Source organism: Antechinus flavipes, chromosome 3, assembly GCF_016432865.1.
Source record: "Antechinus flavipes isolate AdamAnt ecotype Samford, QLD, Australia chromosome 3, AdamAnt_v2, whole genome shotgun sequence".
NCBI lineage: Eukaryota > Metazoa > Chordata > Mammalia > Dasyuromorphia > Dasyuridae > Antechinus > Antechinus flavipes.
Genome location: NC_067400.1, coordinates 617,568,689 through 617,583,817, shown reverse-complemented (window position 1 = coordinate 617,583,817; position 15,129 = coordinate 617,568,689). Strand labels below are relative to the sequence as shown.

Below are 15,129 nucleotides of genomic sequence, written 5' to 3'. Positions count from 1 at the left end.
GTTAACATTATGTCACTGACCCAAGCTGATAAGTCTTGTTGTTTCCTTATTCTCCTTATCTAAAATAGATGATTTGTTGTTGTTGTTGTTGTTGTTGTTGTTGTTATTTTAAATTTCTTTTTATGGGCCACATTGCACTATTTTACTTTTCTATTTTCTATCAATGAAGATGATTTTTTTAACTAAAGAAGATCAAATAAACATAGGCAAAATGGCAACCTTGACAGGAGAATTCTTTCTCAGTTGTAGGTTGGACTAAATGGACTTAGAGCTCCCTTCCATCTGGGATTAAGTGAACAGAATCTCATTATGAGTAAGGAAGGAAAATTAAAATTATTCCAAGACTTAAGAACCCAAAAATGGAAATAAATGGTTAGGGTTAGGGTTAGGGTTAGGGTTAGGGTTAGCTATATGGCTAGTCATCAAAAAGAACCAAGAAGCTGGCCATGGTCTAGGTGCTTAAAAAAAAATAGAACTGGATGGCACTTCAGAAGCCATGAGGCCAGTCTCCTCATATTGCAGAAGGGGAAAGTGAGTCACAAAGATCAGAAAGTGACTTGCCCACAATAATTAGAGGAAGAAATAGCAGCACTAGACTGCAAACCCAAGTCCATTCATTCTAAATCCAAGGTTCTCTTTATCCTAAGGCCATGCTACTTCTCTGCTTGTGTGATCTGAATGAAGAGTAGAGAACAGTTAAGGAATCAAAAGTTTGATATTGCTGTTGCAATTTCTTTCTTTTTCCATGGTGAGGAAGTTAGATTTAGTTTGGCATCCATTCCCAACACGATCATGGAGTGAGTCATTAAACAAATAGGGGTGGGAGGAGGGTGAAATTAGGAAGAACCAATGAGTTGGCTGAGTTGTTGGACTTCAATAATAGAGTCAGAAATAAAATGATAATAATGATAATGATAAGGGCCTATATTTATAGAAAACTTCAAGTTTTTCAAAGAGTTTTACAAGTATTATCTCATACAATCTTCACAGCAACCTTGGGAGGAGAGATGGTATTGTTATCCCCATTTTATAGGTGAGGAAACTCAGGTAGGTAAAGGTGAATGACTTATACAGTGTCACACTGCTAGTAGGTATCCGAGGCTATCTTAACTATGGTAATAGGATGGTCTGGAGAACTAAATTCCCAAGATGAGCCTTTTAGCATTTCCTTTAAAAGTGGAGAGAATAAGCTAATTTCATCATTCACATCACTAGGGTCCCTCCAGGTCTGACATTCTCTGTTCTAAGGGTCCTTCCAGCTCTGACATTCCCTGTTTTAAGGCCCCTCCCAACTCAAACATTTTAAATTCTACAAAATGGCTTTTTATTTTTATAGTAGTGCGGAGCAGAAAGACTAACTGCCTGTGACTGACTTTCTCTTTCTCAACCCTAATATTTTATAACCATTATTCTCTCAGAGAGAGACCTCAACCTAGTGGGGGAAGGGGAAGAGGGTTCAAGAGGACAGCAGAAAGCCCAGCCCTGCACATTTCCCTGGATGTGTCACACAGCAGGGAGAGGTTGCCCAGGCCACAATCCAGGGAACTGAGGTTCTGAGGGTCAAGATCTCCTTCTGGTCTGTTTTCTCAGCTCTGCAGGATGCCTCATCCTGTCCACTCATCAGCCTCGTCCTTATGAAACAAAAATTGTGTCTGTGATACTGGCTTCCTCTTTACTTCTCCTGCGTGTAAAATAAGAAGGATAAAAGAGAAGCAGATTTGCCCTGTTTACCATGAAGAATCCAGTGAGAAATCATAGGAGCCAATACAAATCATGTATTAATTGGATGAATCTGAGGAATTGTTTTCCTACAAAACTGACTTAGATAGGCTGGATCCCAAGAGGAGAAGGAGAAGAGCAGGAGGGGGAGGAAAAAAAGGGAGGAAGGAAAGAAGGCAGGGAGAAAAGAAGAGGGGAGGAGGGAGGAAGGGAAGGAGGGACGAAGATAGGGAAGGCAGGGGAGAGGAAAGGAGAAGAAGGAAAAGAAAGAATAGTGAGGAGGAAGAACAAGGAGAGAAAAAAGGGGGAGAGGAAGAGGAGATCATGCTGGATGAAACCTGGGAAGTCAGGGTGCTCCCAAGGAGCCCAACCTGCTCTACACACTGCATTGTACATGGTTGACTCTGCCCATATTAGTATAATGGGCTCTATACCTGTGCCTTTCATCACAGCAAGATCTTGGGATCTACACCACAATGGTAGCAATTTTAGGAGAGGTAAGAGACCATATGTGATAGATGGTGCGGAAGTAAAACCAGCAGACCTTGGTAACAGATTTGATTAGGAAGGAGAGAGTGACAGTGAGAAGTTAGGAAAGACATCTAAGTTTCAAGATCAGGAAATGGGGGAAGAGCGGTGCCCTAGATATTAATAAGGAAGTTTGGAAGACAGAATAGTTTGGGGGCAAAGATAAGAAGTTCAATTTTCAATATGGTAAGTTTAAGATGTCTATTATCTGGCTTGAGATACCCAAGAAGCAATTGAAGATGTGAGAACAGAAGTCAACAGAGAGGTGAGGGAAGTCTTAGGAAAGAGTTTTGTAGGACATCTACAAACACCTGACATCATGTAGATGGAGATTCATCAAAGGAAACCTTTTATTGTTGTTTCTCCTACATTCTCAAAGAAGACTAATGACATCAAGATGGTGACATCTTGATTTGCTGCTTGGATTTAAGTGAGGCAGAACTGTGAAAAGTCATCAGCCTCACTCTTTTCTGCACTTATCTAAGTCCAGTGGCAAGACATAGATCAGGATGACTGGGGATAGCCCTGGACACAGTGGGAGACCTTGGCCTTTTTGAGTTAAGGCCTTTCCCAGGTTTCAGTTTGAATTCAGTAGTTAAAGGCTAGTTAAGAATTGATGTAAAAAAATGTTTAGTTTGTGTTACGGGAGCCACTGCTAGTGGCTGCTGTTTTATGGAAACATGATTATTTTTCCCCCAACAGCATGGTCAGTAAGTTTGTGCAATGGCTGTTATCTGAGTCAGCATGCTAAGAAATGCAAACAGCACTATCAAAATCTTTTCTGTCCTATTCCTCTGCATGGTTGCATGGTGAAATGCTATAACAGCTGTTGAATCTTATGAGATGTGTTTTTCTCTATCATAATAGTCCATCATGGAGGCAAAATTTCTGACAAAAGGAGAAACAGGATTGTAGTCAGAGAAGGCATTAAGTCCCACATCAGTCTCCTGGCTCAGCCCTTTGATGTTTTGGCCCATTTTAATTACCGCAACTGAAAAAGTTTTACTGGGTCTCTTCTCCCTTTTCTTCCTTGAAGGTTACTGAAAGAACTCTCCTGGGAGAATCCTACTCACAAACAACTCTCAAGTACTGCTGCTTCTTTGTTTCTTGTGTTTCTTGTGCCCCACGCTGGGCACCATTTGTTATTGGAGCCACCTGCTAGCGGCTGCTGGGAATCTAATTCTGATCAGCAGAATAGATCCCTTCATGTGAGAGGATGATAACAATACAAGGAGACTGAGAGGCAGCTGCATTCTCTGACCTCTCTCTTCTTCCCTCTTGCCTCCAATTTATTTCATTCCCAATTAAGCAACATGTTCATCAGTAAAAGCTGATTTGCAATTTCTTCAAGTGTGTTATGGCAGTTTTCAGAGAATCAAATGCCCCTTAACCTTAACAGCCCTTTAACCCTTTACAAGCTTTCTGGGTTTCACACTTAGGCGTGGTTCTCAACAAGTTTGCCTTCACAGAAGAATCAATCTGGGAGGGGAAAATGTTCAGAGTTTCTGGCCAGAACAGAAACTCTTGGGCTGAGGCTTATTATTGGCCAATAAATGAGAACTAGAATCATTTGGAGTCAAAGGCAAAGTCAGGGAGTTCCATTTGAATTCCAGTGGGTTTTACAAAAACCTGATTTTTCAGAGCTATATTTCAAGAAATCATAAATGAAAATTGCATGATTCAAAAAAGTCCCAGTTTAAAAAAAAAAAAATCTTGCCTCCAAACCCCAAAATACCTTGTGAAGTATAAGCAACCAAAATTTATATTCCTTTGGATAGAATCTGTACATGTAAGGATATGACACCCCACATGAATGAGGAAGAAGAGTAAGAAATAGCAGCATTGCCCCCCTGGGACTAATCCCATCGGAGACAACTACTATTGCTTCTTGTTGTTTATCATTCATTCTCAAATAGGATCAATGATATCAGGAATATGATGTTTTGACTTGATAGAAGATTAAAAATGAGACTAAAGAATGGTCAGATAGGAAGAAAGATAATCAGCAGAAAGAAGTGTCCTGAATACCTAGTGAAAATAGAATATCAAAGAGGAGAGAGTGATGGACAGTGTCCAAGGCTGTAGAGAGGTCAAGGAGAATGAAGACCGATAAAGGCTGGTAGATTTGACATCCTCACCTGCAACTGAAATTTGCAAAACACCTTACAGATATTCTCTGTTTGAGCCTCATTATAACCTTGTGAGGCAGGTACACAGCTCTTGTAAAAAAAAAAAAAAAAAAAAAAAACTGAAAGTCATGCTGTCTAAATGATTTGCTATGGATCACATGTCAAAGGTAAAGTTAAAGGATTAGCAGAAAGGAGTGGGTTCTTCTGTTGTTCTGGTACCTTGTCCTTTCAATGTATTGGCCCATCTTTGGGTTTTCAACAATGTTGGTACAATCATAATCTTGAAACCAGTTCTCTAACTGGCAGACTCTGAGGTCCAAAGTCTTTGTCATTCACATATTATCTGCTGGTGTTTTTGTTGTTGTTGTTTGTCTTCTCCATTTGGTATAAAAGAGAACTTTTGTTGTTTTGGTAAAGGGTTGGAGGAAGTGGGTAACTAGTGATAGTGATTCAAAGGAAAGGGAAGAAGAAAAGGGAAGAAGCAAGCAATGAAACATAGGATAGGTAGGGGTGCAAAAGGCAGAAGGAAGTGGAGAAAGGCCCAAGCAGACAGTACAATGTGGGTGTGATCATGCTATATTTTATACACATTTCAAAAATTGGACCTAAGAAAAGTTGACAGTCCCCATTGCCTCTATTGTTTTTCTTTATATATCAAAATGTTCTTACATATAGATGGCTATTAAGTCATAATTTAAAAGGAGGAAAAAAATCAATACATGTCCTCCCTCTGAGCTTTGTCCCTCTCACTCCATTCCTGCCATCATTTCATAAAGGATTTCCCTTTTTCGGTGGAGGAGGGAATTTTATCAGTTGCAATCTTTGTTTTTTGTGTTAATTTTCAGTAGCATTTTATTTTTCCAAATACATGTAAAAATATTTTTCATATTCATTTTCATAAATTTTTCTCCCTGTCTCCCTTACCTGCCATCTCCCCAAGATATTAAGTAATCTGAGATATGTTTTAAAGACTTGTGCACATATTTAACCTATTTCCATACTTGTTTCCCCACATGAAAAACATGTGAAAGAAAAAACAAACAGGTGAAAATACTATGCTTTAATCCATATTCACTCTCCATAGTTCTCTCTCTGGATGTGGATGGCATTTTCCATAGGATTTCAGCACATTTGCAAGGAGTCAAAAGTCTAATGGTTTTTTTTTTTCCCCCAGCAGGTTTGGTTGTTTTTTTTTTTTTTAATTTGTGCCAAAGGATGAAATAGTAATTTTTCCCCAAACAGAATTAATACTTAACATCTAATTACAATTAAAATTAACACCAAAATTAATACCTCTTGCAAAAATAGATTCTTACTTGACTTGTATCTCCCCTTGTGCCAAGTAAGGGCGGCACAGTATACAGGGTATTGGGCTTAATGAGGAAGACTCATTTTTCTAGTTTGGTCCAAATGACCTGCAACTGGCCCCCACCCTGATTATGAGATTTCATATCTCTCTTCTTTTCAAAATCTTGGTTCTGATTTCTCCAGTCTTGGTAATTCTGGTTATACAAATTTTATTCCCAACCTGCTGCTACAAGAAACTATATATTCCCTGCCCCAAATTCACATTCATGTCCCACTTCAGGTAGTAGAAACAGAAAAGCAGAAAGAGAACCACAAGAAACTTCATGGTCATCTTTTCTATTGTAAAGATTTCTCTCCACTTGACTGTCTTCCTCCAAGAGGCCCATCCTCATCAGGTATTCACCACTAAGTGATGAATGATATCTGTCATCCTGTTTCATCCTATTGTGGAACTGGCCCTGGGCTCTCTAAGGCTCTTCCAGCAAAGTACAGACATTGGAAAAACTGAAAAGATTTTGAGATGGAGTATGACTGTCATCTCAGACATCAAGAATTAAAAGGGACCACAGGGATCATCTAGTCTAACCCCTTCATTTTAGAGAAAAGGAACAGCTCTAGTATATGTAATAGGTGACAAAAGAGATCATTTGATCCATCTCTTTCATTTTTACCAAAGAATAAACTGAGACACAATTTAAGTGACTACTTCAAAGTCACTCATACCAGGGATAGCATTTGAACCTGGGCCCACTGACTCCAAATTCTATGCTCTGTCCACTGCATCACTTTGCCTCTAATCTAAGACTTCCAGAGATTATTTCTGAAGGATTGGCCACTAGGTGATGACATTGTTTAGCCATGAAATTCATTGAGCAATTCACCAGAGAGGGATGTGAGGATGAAAGTGGGGAGGAGCTGCAGCTATCATGAGAGAATGAAGGATTCATGTGGATGCAAGCAGAGGTCTTGGAAACATGGAGATTAATACTAATAACAGCAACAACAATAATATAGCAATAGACATTTATTCAGTGGTTTATAGTGATAAAGTCCTTGATATTCTCCCAGAAAGCTTAAAATATAGTGTAATTTTATATTCATTTTGAGAAGGGAAATGAAATCCAGAGAGTAGAGATGGCCTGCCCAGTATCACATAGCAAGTAAATGGTGGAATTAGGACTCCAGTCCAAATCTTCTGAATCCAAGTGGAGGAAAGGCTAAGTAACTGGGTCAATTGCATAATAAATATTTTCATATGGTGATGACAGTGTCTGTTAAATGGAAAAAAAAAAAAGAAGAGGTTTGTCCCTACACCCACCCCTGTTAACCACTCTGGTGAAAAGGGCAAGAAACCTTGAAGCATTCACATGACAAGGTTGATCCAAGGTTTGATTCTCCAAGTTGTCTCTAATTCCCTTTTACCAAGTACCTTGAAATACAAAAAGATATCTTACAGAAGTCACCCAAAGGCTATATAACCTGAAAGTCATAGATGAATAGAATAATGGAACTGGGAAGGTCCTTGAAACAGAAAATTTCAAAGATGGGAGAACCCTTAGGACAGGGAATGTCAGAGTTAGAAGGATTCTTAAAACAGAAAATATAAGGGATGACAAGACCCTTAGAAGAGGGAAAGTTGTTGCTGGGGGATGACGTTAGAATAGGGAATATTACAGCTAAAAGGAATCTTAGAATATCAGAATAAAGAAAGAACTTAGAACACAGAATGGAGGGAGGACTCTAGAGGAGAGCATATAGAATGGCAAAATTGAAAAGAATCTAAGAACATAGAACATGGAAGGTCAGAGCTCTAGAAGACTTTATGACATAGAATACCAAAATTAGAAGAGTTCTTAGAATCCAAAATTATGTGGGAATGTAAGAATCAGAAGCTTCTTTAGAGACCAATAAACACTATCCCTCTTCGCCCAAGGTAGGAGTCCCCCTCGACAGAATGTCTGCCTTCCCTGCTTTTAACTCCCTACATGCCAAGGCAGTCCCAACCCACTGTCTTTAAAATAATGCTGATGTCCCTGCTAGGTCTTCTCTCCTCCATTCTTAATCTCCCAGTTCCCCCAATCCATTTTTGCATGATCTGATTTTCAGTCCTTTCCCTGTCCAGTTGTCTCCTTTACTCCAGCATGTCAGTATCATTCCCAAAATGTGTCTGATGAACTAAATACAAGCCTTCAAATAACTTCTGACTGGAAAAGAGAATTTTAGCAGTCACACCTCCCACCTTATGAACATCAGACTTTGGCTATCCTGTCAAAATTGTCAGTAGAGATCAGGGACAATGTTCTATCATCAGCTTCAAAGACTCCATTTCCACACACACACACACACACACACACACACACACACACACACACACGTACCTCATAGACCGACTCCTTTTTGTGCAATTGATCATTGGCAAGTGGTGAGAGAAATGCCTGATGACGAGATTGGTTATGATAGGCAGGTGCTTTATTCTGTATAATAAAGAAGAAAAGATTCAAGGGAACAATCTGTCTAAGATTCCAAGTATCTTGGAATTAGGGGAATTCATATATATATATATATATATATATATATATATATATATGTATATAGATATAGATATATAGATATCCCAGAATTATATCAGAATCTTATATACAAACTCAGAATATTAAAATTAATAGCCTCAGGGAATCTCAAATTAATATATTTTAACATTATAGAACCTTAGCATCACAGAATTTTAGAATGAGGGAATGGTTTAGAATCACAAAATTCTTAGACTTTTGAAGCAGAAACTCTTATTTGAGTCATTGGGTCATAAATCAGCCCAATGCATAAATCATCCTCCTCTAAGCATTAGAAAAAGATGCGCAAAGAATTGCATATAAATCCTAACTCTGCAGTATGCCAGCTATATAGACCCTGGACAAGTCACCTAATCTCTATTAACTTCAGTTACCTCAACTATAAATTAAGGAACTTGGACTGAAGGTTTTCAATATTCCTTCTAGTTCTCTTTTCTTTGACTTCTATAGTTCATTCCAACTTGAGTATCCTGAATTTTCATCTGTCTTCCCACTCCTGCCCCAATACTTCTAGACCTTCCTTCTAAGTGGATAAATGGAGGTTGGAATGGAAGCTTGGAAGACCCCTTATGGACCCCTTCCTTATAAGCCCTCTAAACATACCTCATAGATAAGGTCTTCTGGTGGTTCCTGGGAAGATAAACAAAAAGTGTTCACATCAGAGGTTGAGGATGGTTGAACTTAAAGTTCTCATCTAGACCAACTACCAAAACAAGAGCTCTTGGTCCTATGCAGTAGAGAGAGTGAGATTTGGGGGTTGAAAATATCAGGGCAAGAGAGTTCTGAGGACAGAGCCAAGATAGTGGAATGAAGCCAGGAAGCTGCTCGAGATTTCCCAGTTTCTCTCAAAAACCATATGAAACCAAGCCTCTGAACAGAATCTGATGGAATGAGACCACTCTCCAGTTCAAAATAGATTAGAACTTTAAAAAGTGCTTATAAAGGATTTAAAAAGGCAAATAAGAGAGTAGAAGAAAAATTGGAGAAACAAATAAGAGGTATTCAAGAGTCAATAGCTTAGGAAAGGAAACATAAAAATTGACTGAAAAAACAATTCCTTTAAAAATACAATTGGCCAAATGAAAAAAACAAAATCCACCTAAAAAACAACACCTTGAAAAGTAGAATTAATCAAATGGAAAAAGAGATACAAAATATAACTGAAAAAAAACTTAAAATAAAAATTAGAATTAGGCAAATGGAAGCTAATGAATCTATGAGACATCAAAAATCAGTCTAACAAACTTTTTTTTAAATGGAAGAAAATGTAATATGATTCATTGGAAAAATAGCTGACATAGAAAATAAATCCAGAAAAGACAATTTAAAAATTATTCGTCTACCTGAAGGCCATGATAAAAAAAAATGCTTTCAAGAGATCATCAAGGAAAACTGTCTTAATATACTAGAACCAGAAGCAAAATTGTCATTGAAAGAATCCATCAATCACCTCTGGAAAGACAGCTCACAAGGAAAAAAAAAAAAACATTGCTGCAAAATTCAAGAACTATTATCTCAAGATAAAAATACTGCAAGCTCTCAGAAAAAAACAATTCAAGCATCAAGAAGCCATAGTCAGGATTACCCAGGAAAAGAGATGGATCTTCAGTGAAGTGAGGGACTTTCAATCATTTCTATTCAAAAGAGCAGAACTAAAAAGAAAATTTGATCTTCAAACACAGGACTCAAGAAAAACATAAAAAAACAAAGATTAAATTGTTTACATTCTTAGATGGAAACATGATACTCGTAACTCTTGAGAACTGTATCTTGTATTAGGGCAGTTAGAGGGGTCAAATATAGACAGAGTATGTGAGTATAAATTGACTCTGATGCGATGATATTAAAGAAAAAGACATTAAAGGGTGGAGAAGGGATTGTGCTAGGAGAAGAGGAAAGGAAAGGTAAAATTAGATAAATTAGATCATGAAGAGGCACAAAATGCATGTTTTAATAAAGAGAAAGAAGAGAGGGAAATGAGCATTGTTGGAAGCTTAATCTAATCAATTTTGGCTCAAAGAGGGAATAACATATTCACTCAGCTGGAAATAGACATTTATCTTACTCTATAAGGAAATATGAAGAGAAAGGGGAAAGAAAAGAGAAGGGATGGATAGAAGAGAACAGAAACATTAGGAAAAGGGAGTAAAAGAAAAGAGGAGGAGTGATAGAGAGAGGGCAAGTTGAGAGTGGATGGATCAGAAATAAAACACCACTAAGGGAGGGACATGGTGGTAACAGAGAACAAAAGTATATATTGGGAAGAAAATAGGATGGAGGGAAATATACAGCTGGTAAACATAATTGTGAATGTGAATGAGATGAATTTTCATATAAGATGGAAGTGAATAGTATAGTGGACTAAAAACCAGAATCCTGCAGTATGTTGCTTAGAGAAAACACATTTGAAACAGAGTGATACACAAAGAGTCAAAAGCTGGAACAGAATTTATTATGCTTCAACTAAAGCAAAAAAGCAGAGGTAGCCATTCTAATCTCAGATAAAACAAAAGCAAACATACACCTAATTAAAAGAAATAAGGATAGCATAATTGAATGATAGCATTCTATAACCAAACTAACAGAAATCATAGAGGTGCAGAAAGAACATTTGACAAAACCCAACATCCATTCTTATTTAAAATACTAGAGAGCATAGGAATAAATGGAATTTTCCTTAAAATGTTAAGTTAGCAGCTATTCAAAACCATCAGCAAGAATCTGTAATGGGAATAAACTAGAAACATTCCCAATAAATCAATGGTAAGGTTGTTCACTATGACCATTACTATTCAATATCATATTTGAAATGTTAGCTTTAGCAAGGAGAAGAAAAAGAAATTAAAGGAATTAGAGTAGGTAATGAGGAAACAAAATTATCACTCTTTCCAGATGATATGATGGTATATTTAAGAGAATTCTAAAGAAACAACTAAAAAATTACTAGAAACAACTAACTTTAGCAAAGTTGCAGTATACAAAATAAATTCATATAAATCATTAGCATTTCTATATGTTACCAACAAAATCCAGCAGCAAGAGATTGACAGAGAAATTCCATTTAAAATATCTATAGATAATATAAAATATTTGGGAGTCTACTTGCCAAGACAAAACCAGCACTTTCCACACAAATAAAGTTAGATCTAAACAGTTGGGAAAATATCAAGTGTTCATAAGTTGGCCAAGCTAATATAATAAAAAATAATAATTTTACCTAAATTAATCTACTTATTCAGTGTCATATCAACCAAATTGTCAAGAAATTATTTTACAGAGCTAGAAAAAAAAAATAACAAAGTTCATCTGGAAGAACAAAAGGTTAAAAATTTCAAGGGAATTAATGAAAAATGCAAATGAAAGTGGCCTGGCTGTACCAGACTAAAATTATATTTTAAAGCAGCAGTCATCAAAACCATTTAATATTGGCTAAAAAATAGAGCAGTCTATCAGTAGAATAGGTTAGGTTCACACAATACAATAGTCAATGACTGTAGTAATCTACTGTTTGATAAACCCAAAGACCTCAGCTTCTGGTTTAAGAACTCACTTTTTGACAAAAATTACTAGGAAAATTGGAAAACACTTTATATGAAGATAAGGTTGAAATGGGCTTATGATTTAGAAATAAAAGGTAATACTATAAGTAAATTAAGAGACCATGGAATAGACTACTTCTCAGATCTGTGAAGAAGGAAGAATTTTGTGGTCAGAGGAAAAACTAAAGAACATTATGAAAATCAAATTAGATGACTTTGATTACATTAAATTTAAAAGGTTTTGCACAAACAAAACCAATGCAGCCAAGATTAGAAGGGAAGCAGAAACTGGAGAAAAAATAATAGCCAATGTTTCTGATAACAGCCTCATTTATAAGAATAAGTAATTCCTAAATGATTATGGTCAAAGGATATGAAAATTTTCAGATGATGAAATTAAATCCATCTATGCTTTGATGTTCTAAATCACTATTGATTAGAAAACTAGAAAACACTATTGATAGAAAATTAGTTGATTTTCTATCAACTCTAAGGTACCACTTTACACCTCTCAGATTGGCTAAAAGGACAGGGAAAAATAATGATAAATCTTGGAGGGGTTGGGGTAAAACTGGAATACTAATGCATAGTTGGTAGAATTTGTGAAATGATCCAACTGTTCTGGAGAGCAATTTGGAATTATGCCCAAAGGACTACAAAACTGTGCATATCCTTTGATCCAGTAGTACCACTGCTGGGTCTGCATACCGAAGAAATCGTAAAGGAGGGGAAAGGATCCACATGTGCAAAAATGCTTGTAGTAGCTTTTTTTGTGGTGGCAAAGAATTAGAAAAAGGGTAGATAGCCATCAATGGGGAATAGCTAAATAAGTTATGGCAGATGGAAGTAATGTATTTTTTTTATAAAAATGATGAACAGGTTGGTTTTAGAAAGGCCAAGATTTATGTGAACTGATACTGAATGAAACAAGCAGAAACAGGAAAAACATTGTAACACAATAGCAAGATTGTGTGATGATGATTGGCTTATTAACAGACTTGATTCTTCTCCGCAGTTAAATAATCCAAGGCAATCCCAATAAACTTTGGATGGAAAACACCATCAACATCCAGAGGGAGAAGTATGGAGACTGCATATAAATCAACACATGCTCTATTCACTTTTTTTTCTCATTTTTCCCTTTTGTTCTGATTTTCTTTTCCAACATGATTCATAAGAAAATATAGAAAGAGAGAAAGAGGGAGAGAGGGAGAGAGAATGAAAGGGAGGGAGGGAGGGAGAGAGAGAGAGAGGGAGGAAAGGAGGGAGAGAGTAAGGAAAGGTGAGAGAAAAAGAGAGAGAAAGGAGGGGGAGGGAGATGGGGAGGGAGAGGAAGAGGGAGAAGAGGGGAAGGAAGAAAGAGAGAGAAAAGGGGGAGGGAGAGGGAAAGGGGGAGGGAGAGGGAAAGGGGGAGAGGGAGAGGGAAAGGGGGAGGGAGAGGGAAAGGGGGAGGGAGAGGGAAAGGGGGAGGGAGAGGGAAAGGGGGAGGGAGAGGGAAAGGGGGAGGGAGAGGGAAAGGGGGAGGGAGAGGGAAAGGGGGAGGAGAGGGAAAGGGGGAGAGGGAGAGGGAAAGGGGGAGAGGGAGAGGAAAGGGGGAGGGAGAGGGAAGGGGGAGGGAGAGGAAAGGGGGAGGGAGAGGGAAAGGGGGAGGGAGAGGGAAAGGGGGAGGGAGAAAAAGTATGTATATAACCAAAAAATGTTGTAGTTTTTTACATGTAACTGGAGGAAATAAATGTTTTTAAAAAGATAATAACAGTGTATTTCCCAGAGGTATATGGGAGAGATAAACAGACTCCAAGGGAGTAAAGGAGTAAATGTAGAAAGGTTTCAAGTGCCATAGACAGAGAAGCAGCCCAGAGCAGGAGTTGTAAACCATCAGATATTGGCAGATGACTATGACAGAACCTCTGCAGGTGGGAAAGGGGCCCCCAGAGAACTTTCAGAACTTTGCAGATGGGAAGGGCACCACAGAAAGTTTGCCTAACCTGTGCAGATGTGTTTCTTGGTCTCTTGGATCCTAAGGTATCTATTGCCACAGATTCCGACTGCCCTGGAGGGAAAGAAAACTCAATATATGCAGAAGCAAGAAGTGACTCATGTGAGACCAGATTATGGCCTCTGTATTTAGAAGAGTCCTTAGAGATTATCTTGTTCAGCCCCTCCCATTCTACAGATGAGAAAAGTGAGATTTGGAGAGGTAAAGGGACTTTAAATCATACAGAGTAAATTAGTGATAGGAGCTAGTACTAGAATACAGGTGCCTGCAGGTTTTTTGTTGTTTTGTTTTGGGGAGAGAGGCAATGAAGTTATTTAACTAACCCAGTCATCTACCTAGTGTCTGAGGTCAAATTTAAACTCAGGTCTTTCGCACTCCAGAGCACTTGCTCTATCTACTACAGCACCACCCCATGCCTGGATAATAGAACTTCATTTGGAGGGGTGGGAGAGGAGTTTCTGGGGGATAGGGCTTTACACTGCTCCATCAGTGGCTCTGCTTACCAAGATTGGGCTCCAGGTGAGTTTTTCTCATCTTTTCTCCTTTCATGTGTCCCCCTGACTTCTTTTCTGGGCACCTAAAATAAACGTTCTTGTTGTTTTCTTATGGTTATTCTGTCACTGCCCCCATGGAATACTGAATACTCTGTCCCAGCACAAAAAAAATAAGAAAACAGGCCCGGATATTCTGACTCCTCTAGCCACAAGACAGTGAGACAACAATATGGAGAGCAGATTAATCATCCTCCCTGTCCTCCAAAGCCACCTCTAATGCCATTTCTTTCCTGAAACCCAGACCATGGCTATAAACTCTCAAAGCACATTCCCAACATGCTCCTCCTTCCTTACTCTACATACATAGCCCAGAATTTATGTGGGGCTTTCCCACCCCCTAGCCATATCCCACACCATTCCCCCCAGCATGCTCCCAGAGGCATCATCTTATGGTAAATCCTAAGAAGATGATCTCTCCCTTTCTGAACCTCAGTTTCCCCATCTGTAAAATGGAAGAGCATAAAATCTATATTATGTCATCCAGAGTGCACACTACTGACCCCAGTGAGGAAAAATCTTCATGAACCTCAAAGAATAAGAACATCAGAAACTATTATCATTCACAGCCTCTCCCATAGCTCAGGAGGCTTCAAGAATGAGAACTGAGTGGTACCATAGAGGTCCTTGGCATTCTGGGATCATACCTTTAGAGATGAGGCCATTTAATCCAGCCTCCTACTTTTACACATAAAGCAAGTGAGGCACACAGGAAGAGGTTGGGGATCTTACCTAAAATCACACAGGTAATACATGCAAAGCAAGATTTGAATCCAGGTCCTCGGATGC

General features: G+C 38.3%; 1 protein-coding gene across 1 annotated transcript in view; it reads right to left on the bottom strand.

The window, feature by feature from the left end:
- Positions 1 to 6,693: 6,693 nt before the first annotated feature.
- The window catches only part of LOC127557565 (carcinoembryonic antigen-related cell adhesion molecule 20-like), a 46,991-nt gene continuing 38,555 nt past the window's right edge, over positions 6,694 to 15,129 (bottom strand). The window contains exons 8-12 of the mRNA XM_051990877.1: positions 14,293 to 14,366; positions 13,779 to 13,843; positions 8,858 to 8,884; positions 8,063 to 8,158; positions 6,694 to 6,955 (exon numbers count right to left, since the gene is read on the bottom strand). Coding sequence (XP_051846837.1) covers positions 6,902 to 6,955; positions 8,063 to 8,158; positions 8,858 to 8,884; positions 13,779 to 13,843; positions 14,293 to 14,366 — 316 coding nt within the window. The 3' untranslated portion in view covers positions 6,694 to 6,901. The remainder of the gene's footprint in view (positions 6,956 to 8,062; positions 8,159 to 8,857; positions 8,885 to 13,778; positions 13,844 to 14,292; positions 14,367 to 15,129) is intronic.